The 13,318-nt window shown below is 58.4% G+C and overlaps 1 protein-coding gene across 1 annotated transcript; it reads right to left on the bottom strand.

Moving 5' to 3' along the window:
* Positions 1 to 1,171: 1,171 nt before the first annotated feature.
* Positions 1,172 to 12,767, bottom strand: HCN2 (hyperpolarization activated cyclic nucleotide gated potassium and sodium channel 2). The gene is made up of 8 exons (XM_074528980.1): positions 12,221 to 12,767; positions 6,937 to 7,360; positions 5,834 to 5,995; positions 5,019 to 5,237; positions 3,187 to 3,333; positions 2,702 to 2,942; positions 2,386 to 2,550; positions 1,172 to 2,262 (listed from the first exon to the last, which is right to left on the bottom strand). Exons 1-8 carry the CDS (start codon positions 12,673 to 12,675, stop codon positions 1,310 to 1,312), a joined length of 2,766 nt encoding a protein of 921 aa, XP_074385081.1. The 5' UTR covers positions 12,676 to 12,767; the 3' UTR covers positions 1,172 to 1,309.
* Positions 12,768 to 13,318: the final 551 nt, after the last annotated feature.

Below are 13,318 nucleotides of genomic sequence, written 5' to 3'. Positions count from 1 at the left end.
ACATGGAATTGTGCCAGTGCAGCTACAGCGGGAGCTGGACTCTCACAGGGACCAACTGCAGCTTTTCAAGCCAGGACCTTCCCTTTCTCACTGGTCTGTGGCTTCCCAGACCTCTCCACCAGGCTGGTGCTGGAGATATTTGCACCTTGCAGCTGGAGCTGTTTCCCATAACCACAGGCTCACAATCAGCCTGCACCCAGCTTCTTCCAGGCTGCTGCTGCTGGAGCTGGCAGAGCCTTTTCACCTTGTGGCTTTCCTGGCAAAGGACACAGCTCTTCAAAGGACAAAGCTGCATCCCACAGCCTGAGCTGGGGCTGTGCCCAATGTTCCGGCTCCTGGGGCGGGCACGAGGAGCGGGAGGCGCGGCGGGGAGGGAGGGACGGTGGCGAAGAAGCAGAGCCGGAGTCGTGCGTAGCTCTGTCAGCTGCTGACGTTTATTGCACAGGATGGGTTGGATGGGAAAGTGGACGCTTGGAGTGGGGCCCTGTCCCTGCGGCTGCTCGGCCGCAGAGTGCCGGGGCTGGCACGGGCCCCGCGCTCGCGGTACATTCAATGTGGAAGGCTCGAGTGCGAGGCAGCGAGGCACACGTGCACACACACACCTGCACACACACCCACACACGCACACAACACACGCACAGGCACCTGGAACGCTCAGCAGGTGCCCGCCCCAGCCCCAGGGCTCGGGCTCCAGCGCCTGCCTCCGTCCTAGCGCTGCCTATGGGGACACGGGGCCGTGCTCACCCCCAGCCCCGGAGTGGGGGACAGTGTGTTCGTGGGTGCTCAAAAGCCTCAGGGCGACCATCCCTCAGACCCTTCCCAACTTACCTCCAGTCCTGGACCATCACCCCTCGCCTTGGGTCTGTGAGAGGGGCGCAGGGACACGCGCGGCGCCGGGGCTGCGCCGCCAGCCCCAGGGAGGTGTCCTGCGGGTCACACACAGGGATGTGTTCAGGTCATAGATATCATACACAGAGTTGGTCATGGCGAGAATGCAGCTGTGGCTTCTATGGGCAGCCGGGGAGGCCAAGGGGGCAGCGGGACTTCGGGCAACAGGGTCAGACTTTGGTCGGAGACGACACACCCGGGGGGCTCAGCCCAGTGACCCCGCGGTGGGGAGGGGGCCCGGCGGCCCCAGCCCACCCTCGGCAGCTGCCCCGCTCTGCAGCGGGCGGCAGGAGGGACCGGGGAGCGGGGCTGGCGCCGGGGCGGGGGGCGGCAGCCGGCGGTGCGGCCGTGGCCCTCACCCGGCGGCGCAGGGCGAGCTGAGCTGGGGGGCTCCCCCGCCGCCGCCCCTCCGGCGCGGAGGTCACAAGTTGGAAGACAGCCTGGACTTGGCCGGGTCCGTGTCGGGCGTGCTGGACGCCGAATCCTTGCGGGCCGCCGCCGAGTCCTGCGGCAGGGCGGGCGGCGCTGTCAGCCCCGAGCCCGTGGGCGCCGGGTGGGCCGGGGCCCCCCGTGAGGGCGCCTGGGCCCGCAGCCCGGCCGGAGGGCCCGGGCCCGGCGAGGCGGCGGCCGGGCCGCCTCCGATGGAGGTGCTGGACTCGCGGGCGGACGCCGGGGGGCTCTGGGTGCTGCCGGCCGCCAGCCCGTGGGGCAGCGAGGGCTGCGAGGCCGAGAGGGGCCGCGAATCCTGGCTGAGGCTGCTGGTGTGCAGCGCCTGTGTGCTCTTGTGGGCGGCCAGGCGCTGCGGCGAGCCGGGCGCCGGCTGCTGGCTGAGGGACAGCTGCGAGCCCAGCGGCCCGGGGGCACCTCCGTAGGCGAACGTCCGGCTGGCCAGCGGGCTTTGGGACGGAGGGCTGGCCGCGGCCGCGGCGAAGGCGCTGGTGGAGGCGGGCAGGGCCGTGGGCTGCGCCGGGTCCTGCGAGGGCGAGGGGTTGGCGTGGGGCACGGGGGGCTGCGGCTGCGGCGGGGGGCTCTGCTGCAGCAGCACGGGGGACACGGCGAAGGGGCTGGGCACGGCCTGGGCGTACTGCAAGCGGCGCATCATGCGGGGCGAGCCCAGCGCCATGGAGCCCACCAGCGGGCTGGCCATCTGCGGGCAGAAGCTCATGGCCACGGCTTGCTGGAGGGTGGCGATGGCAGAGGTGACCTGGGGCTGCACGGGGCTGTACATGGCCGTGTGCTGCTGCAGCTCCGCCTGCTGCACCATCTCCCGGTCGTACTTGACGATCTCCTGGATGATCTCGTTCTCCTGGTTGTTGAAGACACCTGAGTTGAGGTCGTGCTGCACTTTGTGGAGCAGGATCGAGTTCTTCTTCCCTACAGAGGGAGACGAAGCACCGTGAGACCCAGTGCTACGGCTATGCTGGGTTCCCATGGGAATCACAGCTTTCCCCTTTGCCAAGACACCCCTTTTCCCCCCCAGATCCCCCTGTGTCCTACCGATGCGGTCGAGACGGTCGATGGCCACAGTCTCGAAGGCCCGTCTCATCATGGGGTACTCCTCCAGCACCTCGTTGAAGTTGTCCACGGAGAGCGAGTAGAGGCGGCAGTAGGTGTCGGCACGGACGCTGGCCGTGCGCCGGCCGCGGGTCAGCAAGCAGATCTCTGGGGAAAAACACCAGGGCCAAGGTCAGAACTCCACCATCGAGGACAAAACAGGGCAGGGTGTGAGAACCACCAGACACTGGGTGCTCTGGGACAGCAGAGGTGTCCCTGTGACTCTCACAGACCCTGGCTCAGTCCTGCCAGTGCTCACCCCCAAAGTAGGAGCCATCGGAGAGTTTCATCTCCTTGTTGCCCTTGGTGAGGATGCTGACCACCCCGTGCTGGATGAAGTACATCTTCTTGCCGATGGTGCCCTCTCGGATGATGTAGTCGCCCGGTTGGAACACTTCAAACTTCAGCTTGGTCAGCATGGCCGTGACAAAGTTGGGGTCGGCGTTGGCAAACAGCGGCATGGAGGCCACCAGCTTGCGGCAGTTGAAGTTCACGATTTCCTGTGGGGAAGTGGGTGAGCCCAGAAAGCTGGGACGTGTTTCCCCAGGGATATACTGCCCACCCCAGTCTCATGGACACCCTGGCATGCAGATTGTGCATGGACATGCTCCCACACAGAGCTGCAGAAAGACGTTTGACCCCAAGCATGTGCATGGCTGGTGGGACCCTCAGCAAGGAGCAGGGGATCCCTTCCCTTGGCAGTTGGGGTAACCCCCATCCTCCTCCCAGCTCCCCAGCCCTCACCTCACGCAGGGGCTCGTTGAGCTCCCCCAGGATGCTGTCCTCATCAAACATCTTGCCCTGGTAGCGATGCTCGTAGTAGTCGTGGATCTTCTGTCGGAAATCAGCGGGCAGCTTGTGGAAGGACATGTACTGCTCCACCTGCTTGTACTGTAGGGAGAGCTGTGGTCAGCTGGGACATCCCCATCCACGGGGCTGCTCCCACTCCTGCTCCTGTTCCTGACTGGCTACCTGTCACAGACATCTTTTATGAAAAATCCTTTTCTTAAGGTTTTTCCTCCTGAGAAGCTGACAGGCCTCAGGAACAAAATGTAAATAATGATTATCTGCTGCTGTGCAATGCAACAGGTGCATCTGTGATTGGTGTCATGTGGTTACCCTAATTAATGGCCAATCACAGTCAGCTGGCTTGGACAGAGAGTCTGAGCCACAAGCCTTTGTTATCATTCTTTCTTTTTCTATTCTTAGCTGACCTTCTGAAGAAATCCTTTCTTCAATTCTTTTAGAATAGTTTTAATATATTTTATTTATATATATTATATATAAATATATTTTTCTATATATTTTCTTTTAGTACTGTTTTAATATACTATATATCATAAAATAATAAATCAAGCCTTTTGAATATATATTGCATGATATTTTCTTTATATATATATACTTTCTTCTGTATATTTTCTTTTAGTATAGTTTTAATATACTATATATAATAAAATAATAAATCAAGCTTTTTGAATATATATTATATTTTCTTTATATATATATCTTAATATATTTTCTTCTATATATTTTCTTTTAGTATAGTTTTAATATAATATAATAAAATATAAATCAAGCCTTTTGAATATATATTGTATGATATTTTCTTTATATATATATATTTTCTTCTATATATTTTCTTTTAGTATAGTTTTAATATAATATATATAATCAAATAATAAGTCAAGCCTTTTGAATATATATTATATTATATTTTCTTTATATATATATCTTAATATATTTTCTTCTATATATTGTCTTTTAGTATAGTTTTAATATAATATAATAAAATATAAATCAAGCCTTTTGAATATATATTGTATGATATTTTCTTTATATATATTTTTTTTCTTCTATATATTTTCTTTTAGTATAGTTTTAATATAATATAATAAAATATAAATCAAGCCTTTTGAATATATATTGTATGATATTTTCTTTATATATATTTTTTTCTTCTATATATTTTCTTTTAGTATAGTTTTAATATAATATATATAATCAAATAATAAGTCAAGCCTTTTGAATATATATTATATTTTCTTTATATATATCTTAATATATTTTCTTCTATATATTGCCTTTTAGTATAGTTTTAATATAATATAATAAAATATAAATCAAGCCTTTTGAATATATATTGTATGATATTTTCTTTATATATATTTTTTTTCTTCTATATATTTTCTTTTAGTATAGTTTAATATAATATATATAATCAAATAATAAGTCAAGCCTTTTGAATACATATATTATATATTATATATTATATTATATTATATTATATTATATTATATTATATTATATTATATTATATTATATTATATTATATTATATTATATTATATTATAATTTTTCTTCTATATATTTTCTTTTAGTATAGTTTTATTGTAATATATATAATAAAATAATAAGTCAAGCCTTCTGATTAGAACCAGATCCCCGTCTCTTCCCTCATCCTAAGACCCCTGTGAACACGGTCACAGGAACCCTCACCCCACATGGGGTGTCTCTTCCTGTCCCCTCTTCCTGTCCAAGAGGGGACAAAGCTGTGGCCCCATCCAGCCCAGCCCTACCTTCTCCTGGTACTGGCGCCGGGAGGAGTCCAGCGACTGGATGAGGGCGGTGGCGTGGCCGATGAACATGGCGTAGCAGGTGGCCCCCACGATCATGCTCAGCATGGTCAGCCAGATGTCTGTCATGCTCTCGGGCGCCTGCTTCCCGTAGCCGATGCACAGCATGTGGCTCATGGACTTGAAGAGGGCGAAGGAGTACAGCTCGCTCCAGGAGTCGTTCTGCAGTGACAGGGACAATGGCAGCCATGCATGAGTGTGTGTGAGCATTGCTGAAAGGCCCTGGCTCCATCAACAGCCCCAGTTGTCTCCCAGCAATAGGGATTTGTTGAAAAGCAAAGTTTTCAAACTTCCCCAACTCCCCCGGTGATGTAGGCAGGGAAGGAAAAGGGTGAGACAGGCAGGGGAGGAAGAGGAGGAAGCCAGGCGGAACAAAGCAGAGATGGAAATTTGATGAAACAGGATGAGACAGACGGGGGAAAAGGGCCATTTGCAGGAGGCTGCAGGGCTGAGAGGCAGCAATTAGAAACAGGAGCCATTATTTATTAATAGCAGCTTTGTGGCTAATGAGCAGGAGAAGGCAGCAGGGGATGGGGCCAAGAGCCCCATGTCAGCAAATTCCTCCCACCCTGATCAAGGTCCTGTGAGACCTCACCAGGGTGACACCAGCATCTGGGGCCGGGTGCTCTGAGCTCCTCTGCCCTGGCCCACGGGGGATGGCATCTCCTGGGGCTGGAGGATGGAGGATGGAGGATGTGGGGATGGATGGGAGCCCTGGGGAGCAGGCAGGAGCACGGCAAGGGGCACATGGAACTCACCACCATCCCGTTGATGGACACCCAGCAGTTCTGGGGGAAATCCTGCAGCATGGGCACCAGGAACTGGAGGCAGCCATCCCAGTGGCACAGCAGCAGCATCATCCCGATGAGGTTGATGATCCTCATCACGGCGCTGGCCAGGTCGTACGTCATGTGGAAGATCTGCGGGTGGGTGGCACGGGAGGAGCTGAGCCTGGGGACTGTCCCCCAGTGCCCAGCCCTGCTCAGGGCACCGACCTGCATGGCCTCAGCTGGCAGAGGCTCCTGTGGCTGGCCTGGCTCTGGATTCAAGGTGGTGGCTGTGCCTATTTATAGCCGGCGGGTGCCGCCGCGCTGCCGCCCGGACAGCACTAATGGCAGCGAGCCTTGACGAGGATCAGGGACACACAAATACCCTGGGCACTGAGGAGGGAGCAGGGCAGCTCCCAGGGCATGGCCAGAACCACGCAGCAAAGCTGAGTGTCCCCTCAAAGCAGGAAGGACCCCCAAGATGGAAACCCCACAGGGCTGGGGGTCCTGCTGTCCTCCCTGAGCTCCTGGTGGGGTAGGGAGGCAAAGGGGCAGGAGGTGCTGAGCTGGGCAGGGGGATTGAGTCTTACTGCTGGCAGAGCAGGGGATGGTGTGCCAGCATGTGCCAGCCATGCTGCCACCCATGGTGGGTGCTATATCACAGCTCAGGGATGCCCCAAACCCTCCAGCGTGGGTCACAGCCACCCACCAGCCCCACAGGGCAGCTCCCAGGGCATGGCCAGAGCCACGCAGCAAAGCTGAGTGTCCCCTCAAAGCAGGGTGGACCCTCAAAGCTGGAGGTGCTGAGGGGTCCTACTATTCTCCCTGAGCTCCTGGTGGGGAAGGGAGGCAGAGGGGCAGGAGGTGCTGAGCTGGGCAGGGGCACAGGGTCCTACAGGGATGATGTGCCAGCATGTGCCAGCCATGCTGCCACCCATGCTGGGTGCTGTATCACAGCTCAGGGATGCCCCAAACCCTCCAGCGTGGGTCACAGCCACCCACAGGCCCCACAGGTCCTCTGCACCCTGCCAGCTCGTCAGGGAACCCAGCTCCCCCTCTCTGCAGCCATGCAGGGGCTCCTGGAGCACCCTCACCTCCTCCCACTGGTGGATGTAGCGGATGAGGCGCGAGAGGCGCAGCAGCCGCAGCAGGCTCAGGATCTTGGTGAAGCGCACGATGCGCAGGGCGCGGGCTGTCTTATAGACCTCCGAGTCTATGCCCTTCTCCACAATGAGGAAAACGTAGTCCACGGGGATGGAGGAGACAAAATCCACCACGAACCAGGTCTTGAGGTACTTCTTCTTGATCTTCTCGGGGTCCAGGATGATTTCGGTGTTGTCCTCAATGACAATCCCGGTCCGGAAGTTCAGCACCAGGTCCATCAGGAAGAAGGTGTCAGAGACCACGTTGAACACGATCCAGGGGGCCGTGGTCTCCTCCTTGAAGAAGGTGATGCCCACGGGGATGATGATCAGGTTGCCCACCATGAAGAGCAGCATCGTGAAGTCCCAGTAAAATCTGGGGAGCGAGAAGATGTTTGGGGGGATGTCACCACAGTCCCCTCCATGCCAAGGGGGCCATGCCCTGCCCTAAGGGACCTGTGCCACCGGGCTGCTGTCACTCTAATGCCACCTCAGCCACAGGAACCCCCTCCTCTCCCCAGAGACCTCATCCTGCTCCCCAAACTGCCCCCAGGATGATCTGGCAGCCAGCAGAGCCCCTGATTGAGGCAGAGGATGGGACTGAAGGCTTCTGCTTGTCTAATTTGGCCCATGGCAGCAGGTCCTGAGGGAGGGCACAATGATGGCACCACGCACCAGAGGGGGACACGCTCCAGGGGCATCCCATGAGCTTAGAGACCCCAAACCACCGGGTGGAGTCAGAATCCGAGAGCCCTGGGAGCAGCTCCCCCTTTCTGTGCTCACAAAGTGGGGACCCAAGGACAGGGGACAGGACAGGGGACAGCCGGGACCACTTCTCCCCGGTGCCACCGGACTGGGTCACGGTCCGGGGGTGCCGGGTGGGCTCTGCCCGCAGCGCGGGGGCGGTGGAGGAGCGGCCGCGGCCCCGGTGCAGCGGAGCACGTACGGCTGCAGCGGCGGCGGCCCCGGGCAGACGCGCGGGCGGTGCGGGGATGAGCGGCCGCTCCCACCCCCAGGCTGCGCTGCCCCTCTCCCCCTTTTCCCCACCCCATCCTTCTCCTTTTCATCCTCTCCCTTCCACCCATGACCTTTGTGAGCATCTGCAAGGTCACAGCGGCTCTGGCACGGCAGGGCGAGGCGAGGCCGCCTCGGGCCGGGGGGCAGCACTGGGGGGATGCTCTCGGTGCCACGGACACGGGCACGGGACCCTCCTCACCCACACACCCTGCTCAGCCCACCCGGGAGTGCGGGAGGATGGGCGGGGGTGCCATGGCCACGCTGTGCCCTGCGGGATGAGGAGGATGAGGGGGATGAAGAGGAGACCCCCACGCACACGGGAGGGGGCGATGGGGCAGACCCTCACCCCCTCCCACCCCCCCACACTGCGCAGACTAGCGCAGGACCAGAAGGAGCCGAGCATCCCAGCTCCTGACCTTTCTCCAATGACACCTTCCTCATGTGAGGCATTGCCGTGGCAACCGTGAGTGATGTCACTGCTGCAAAACGATGACTTCACACCAGGGCGGTCCCCAGGGTACCCTCGGCAGAGGAGCCGTGTGCCCCCCTGCACCCCCACACCGAGCTCTGGCTGCCAGCTGCACCCCTGGGCTCCCACAGCCTCCCAGGGATGCTGAAATCAGCATCTGTGGGGCTGGATGTGTCCCTAAACCCCCCGAGAGCTCCCTCTCAGACTGACCCTGCTGCGCTGCGTGGCTCCCACAGGGGCATTAGCCATGCAAAGCTGCGAAGAACTGAGATTAAATAACCATGCCAGCTGGGCAAAACTCCCCTCTGGCTCCAATCCCTGTGCAATCTGGCTGAGCCAGGGCAGAACTGGGCCTGCAGAGAAAGATAAACTGCTCCTGGTCCCCCCCTTGCACACAGCTGACCCTGTGTGATCGCCCCGGGGTGCAGCGTGCCATGCCAGATCTTGCTTCCTTGCAAGGTTCATGTGCACAGAAAAAAAGATCCAATCCAGGCTGCTAAAAATATCTGCAAACAAATTAATCAGGATCCTCAACACCCCTCCCTCGCTTCTGACCCAATTGTACGACAGTGATGATGACAGGAGATGCCCAAAGCCCCTGCAAGAGGGAGCTGCCACCTCCCTGCTCCATCACCCGCCCAAGGCCTGGCTCAGTGGTGCTGCTCTGAGGTGCTGGGCAAGATAAGAGTCAGGTCCAAGCACTAGAGGCGAAAATTTATGCTAGGGTGGTCCCTGCTTAACTCCATTGGCAGCACTCAGAGCTCCAGGGATGATCCAACCTCTCCTGTGGGTGCTGATCCCATGGGACAGAGCTCCTTCAGACCCCCCTGTGCCCCTGAGCCCTTTGGCTCTGGTGGGGCCCAGATGCCAACCAGGTGGGCAGGAGCAGCATGGGATCAGTGCAGGATCTGTGTGGGATTGGTGCAGGATTGAGGCAGGATTCCCACTTTGCAAACTCGCACTAAATACGTTCTAAAAATGAGATTGCTGTGAGAAGTGGGCTGTGGGGCCAGTGGCAGAACTTTGCCCGAGCTGATGAGCAGTGGTGGCCAACACAAAAATCCCAGTACAGTTATGGTGAATGAGTGGTGCCCTCTCCCCTGGAAAAGCCTTTTACCCTGGGGAATGGGGTATAAAAGCTTTGCAAACTGCTCAAGGACCCAAACCTTCACCATGCCCAGGTCGGTGACAGCCTGTCCTCCCCTTGAGGTGGCTGACACTGCAGAGGGAGGGGCCCAACAGCCTCACCACGGGAACGGGAACACCAGAGCTGTCACACACACCAGGAGCAGGAACAGCTCTGAACCACGTCCCTGTGCTCAGGAGCCACAGGGGCACATCCAGGCAGAGGGAAGCATTTAAACCTGGGTGAGGAAGGCTCCAGCCAAGCAACGCCAGGGATGTGATCTGGATGCATCTTTGCCCCTGATTCACAGCAGAAAATCCTCATTTCACAACAGAAAATCACCATCAGGGAGAACCTCCTGCTCAGCTCCAAGCCCAATCCCTGCCCAGCCTTGTGGAGTAACCCCTGAGCAGCCCCTTGGTGGTCACAGGGTGATGGGCACTGCCACTGCCTCCAAACCACCACCAGCTCCCAAAGCAATGCCCCAAAAGAAGCAAAAAAACCCCAGAAAGAAGCAGAAAGCCCAAAAGAAGCAATGAAGGAGCTGGCATGGCTTGGCTGCTCCTCCAGCAGTGGCAAAGTGGGTGACAAACATTGCCCAGCACCCAAAAGGAGGTGGCCCTGCTCCAGCACACACTCACAAGGTCTCTTTGATCAGATCTGCAGCTCAGCATCTCACCAGCCGCCCTGATTGCTTCCTCATCATTCAATATTTATGTAAATAGCAACTTTGGTTCCTGGAGCAAACCTGCCCTGAATTGTGCGTGAACGACGGCAGCACCACAGCCGTGAGGAGCCAGGATTGCTGAACAACCCTGATTATGAAATGATGTCACAGATGGGGAATGATTTTCTCTAAAGATGGGAAATGCAGGGCAAACACGGCCAGGTCACGCTCCATTACCATCAGTGGATAAATGCTTTTTTTTTGATTACTTTAAGGCAGGGCAGCATGGCAGGGATGCACTGGTGTCCCCAGGGGGCACAGCCTGGGTTCCTGAGCCCAGCCTGGCGTGGGCTGATCCTGTTCCTGTGCACGGTTGTGGAGCTGGAGGATGCCATGGCTCTGCCTGCAGCTCCTCCCCACTGGGCAGGGAACTCTCCTACGCCACTTCCAGCATCAAAACACAGGCAGCCACTCTGCCCCAATGGCTTTCCAGTCTTCCTCGTTCCAGGAGGATGAAGCCCGTGCAGGGCAGGACAGGCAGGGTGACTCGCCAAGGTCACCCCAGCACCCACCTGCCTGCTGCAAGCACCGGCCCAGGCAGTGATGCTGCTGCGCTCTGGGGAATCCTCTGAGGCCTCCAGCCCACTGCAGGCCCACCAGAGGGAGATCCCCACTCTTGGCAGCTCTGTGGGCTCTGCCACAGCTCTGCCAGCTCAGAGAAACGGGGCAGGCTCTGCCCTAGGGCAGGAATGGGGGTCACCCCTCTCCCAGGCTCGCCCAGCAGCCCACAGCTGCTGAGGGTGAGGAGGGGAGTGAGGAAGGGTGAAGTTCTCCTGCTCAGCAGCCCCCAGGATGCCCCTGGCACTGCCACCTCGGCTCTGTCACGGCAGGGACAGTGGAGATCCCTCTGCCACAGTGGCCAGGCAGTGTGAGCAATTCTCACCCCAAAGCTGCAGCAGAACCCAGTGCCCAGCCCGTGAGATGAGGAGGGGGCTCCGCTGGGTTCACAGGGCAGGGTGGAAGGGCTCAAACCCACCCCAGTGCAGGAAGCCAGCCCTGAGAGGTGCCCAAAGGCCTCCAAGTGCTCCTCCGGAAGATGCCAGGGCAGCCCAGGAGCACAAGGGGGTGAAAGCAGGAGGGGAAGGGAAGGTGCTGCTCCCTGCCCTGAGCCCGTGGCCACCTCACCCGCCTCAGGGAACCCCACGGGGACCCAGCAGTGTCACAGAACCTGAGATCTGTGGGGGGATCCCCCACTCAGGCACCCAGCAAACCCTCCCTGAGCCCCCCCAAACCTCTCAGCAGCACAGCATCACAACGATGTGGGGCTGAGCGCCCCCAGCCCCTGGCCAAAGGCTCCTCCAGCCCTTTTGGGGTCTCTGGAGCAGGGTGCCCCAATGCTGGCTCAGCAGCGATGCCAGCTCAGTGCCCATCCCTGCAGGATGCCGTGCTGCCTGCCCCAGCCAGCGCAGCCATCCCTGCCGGTGCCTTTCACACGACTCGGGAAGCGTTTCCCACTCCGGAGCTCGCCAGGGAAGGAGATGGAGCTGCAGAGCCTTCCTCCCGTTTTGGCATTCCTCGCCTGGCAGACAGGCTGGATTTGGGGGCTCGGGTCCTCCCAGGAGCCCCAGAACCCCCCTCAAAGCGGCTGAGCCCCAGGGACAGCACCAGGCCTCCTCGGGGGAGCCTTCCCAACGCTCTGCAAAGCCCAGGGATGGGGACACCGAACCCCAGCGCGCTCCGGGGACACAACCAAGGCCCGCTAGGGCTCGGCAGGGCCGAGCCGGGCCGAACCCGCCCGGGAAGGACAAGGGGACGAGGGGATGCCCTTGCTCGGGCTGCCGGCATCGCTGCCGCGCTGGGGACGGGGATGCCCGGCTCGTCCCCGCCCGCACCCGCCGCGCCTCAAGGTGCCCCCGGCCCCGCAGGATGCGGCCGAAGCCCGCGGGTCCCCCCGCACCTGAAATCGCTGTAGGGGTGGATGATCCAGGCCCCCGCCGACTTGACGCGCTCCTGCTCCCTCTCCACCGCCTTCTGCGAGCCGAACATCCGCAGCGAGAACTTGTTGACGCCGGGCTGGAGCATCGCCCCGAACTGCCGCTGCATGAAGCTGGCCTGGCTCCCGCGCACCTCCTCGGCCGCATCCTCGCTCGCTCCCTCCTCGGCCGCCTTGGCCCCGCCGGGGGATGCTGCTCCGCCGCCGCCTCCGCCGCAGGAGAACGAGACCTTGGGCTCGCGGGGCGGCTCCGGGCCGGGGCTCCGCGGCGCTTCCCCGCGCCGGCACTCGCCGTTCGGGGACCCCTTCCCGCCGCGGCCCCGCGCCCGCCCCGCCGCCGCCGCTCCGCCGCGCTTGGCCCCATCGGCCGCCGCCTCCTCCTCGGCCGCCGCCGCCGCCTCCCCGCGGCCCGCCCGCATCCTGCCGCCGCTGCCGCCGCCACCGAGGCCACCGGCGGCCGAGTGGCGCCCGCCGGCGCGGCGGGGGCGGGCCGGGGCGGGCCGGGGGCGGGCGGCGGGGCCGGGCTGGGCTGGGCTGGGCTGGGGGCCGGGCGGCTCCGCAGCTCCCCCCGCCGGCACGGCACTCAACGGTGGGAGCGGTCACGGGGAGCGGGCACCGGGATGGGATATTCACGTCCAGCCCCGACGGCCCCGCAGCTCCCCCCGCCGGCCTTCGGGAGGTGGGATCGGTTACCGGCACCGATCACCAGGATAGAACATCCACCTCCCGCCCCGCCGGCACAGCACTTCCTCACACACTTTCTGTAAATAACTTATTGTTTGGCATTTGGCGCTGACATCTTTTTATGAAAAATCCTCTCCTTAGGATTTTTTCCCTTCTGAGAAGCCTCAAGAGCAAAATGTAAACAATGATTATCTGCTGCTGTGGAATGCAACAGGTGCATCTGTGACTGGTCTCATGTGGTTGTTTCTAATTAATGGCCAATCACAGTCAGCTGGCTCAGAGAGAGAGTCCGAGACACAAACCTTTGTTATCATTCTTTGCTATTCTATTCTTAGCTAGCCTTCTGATGAAATCCTTTCTTCTATTCTTTTAGTATAG

The sequence above is a fragment of the Zonotrichia albicollis genome, chromosome 29, assembly GCF_047830755.1.
Source record: "Zonotrichia albicollis isolate bZonAlb1 chromosome 29, bZonAlb1.hap1, whole genome shotgun sequence".
Classification (NCBI taxonomy): Eukaryota; Metazoa; Chordata; class Aves; order Passeriformes; family Passerellidae; genus Zonotrichia; species Zonotrichia albicollis.
The sequence above is the reverse complement of the archived record's forward strand: the minus strand, read 5'-3'. Positions and strand labels throughout refer to the sequence as shown.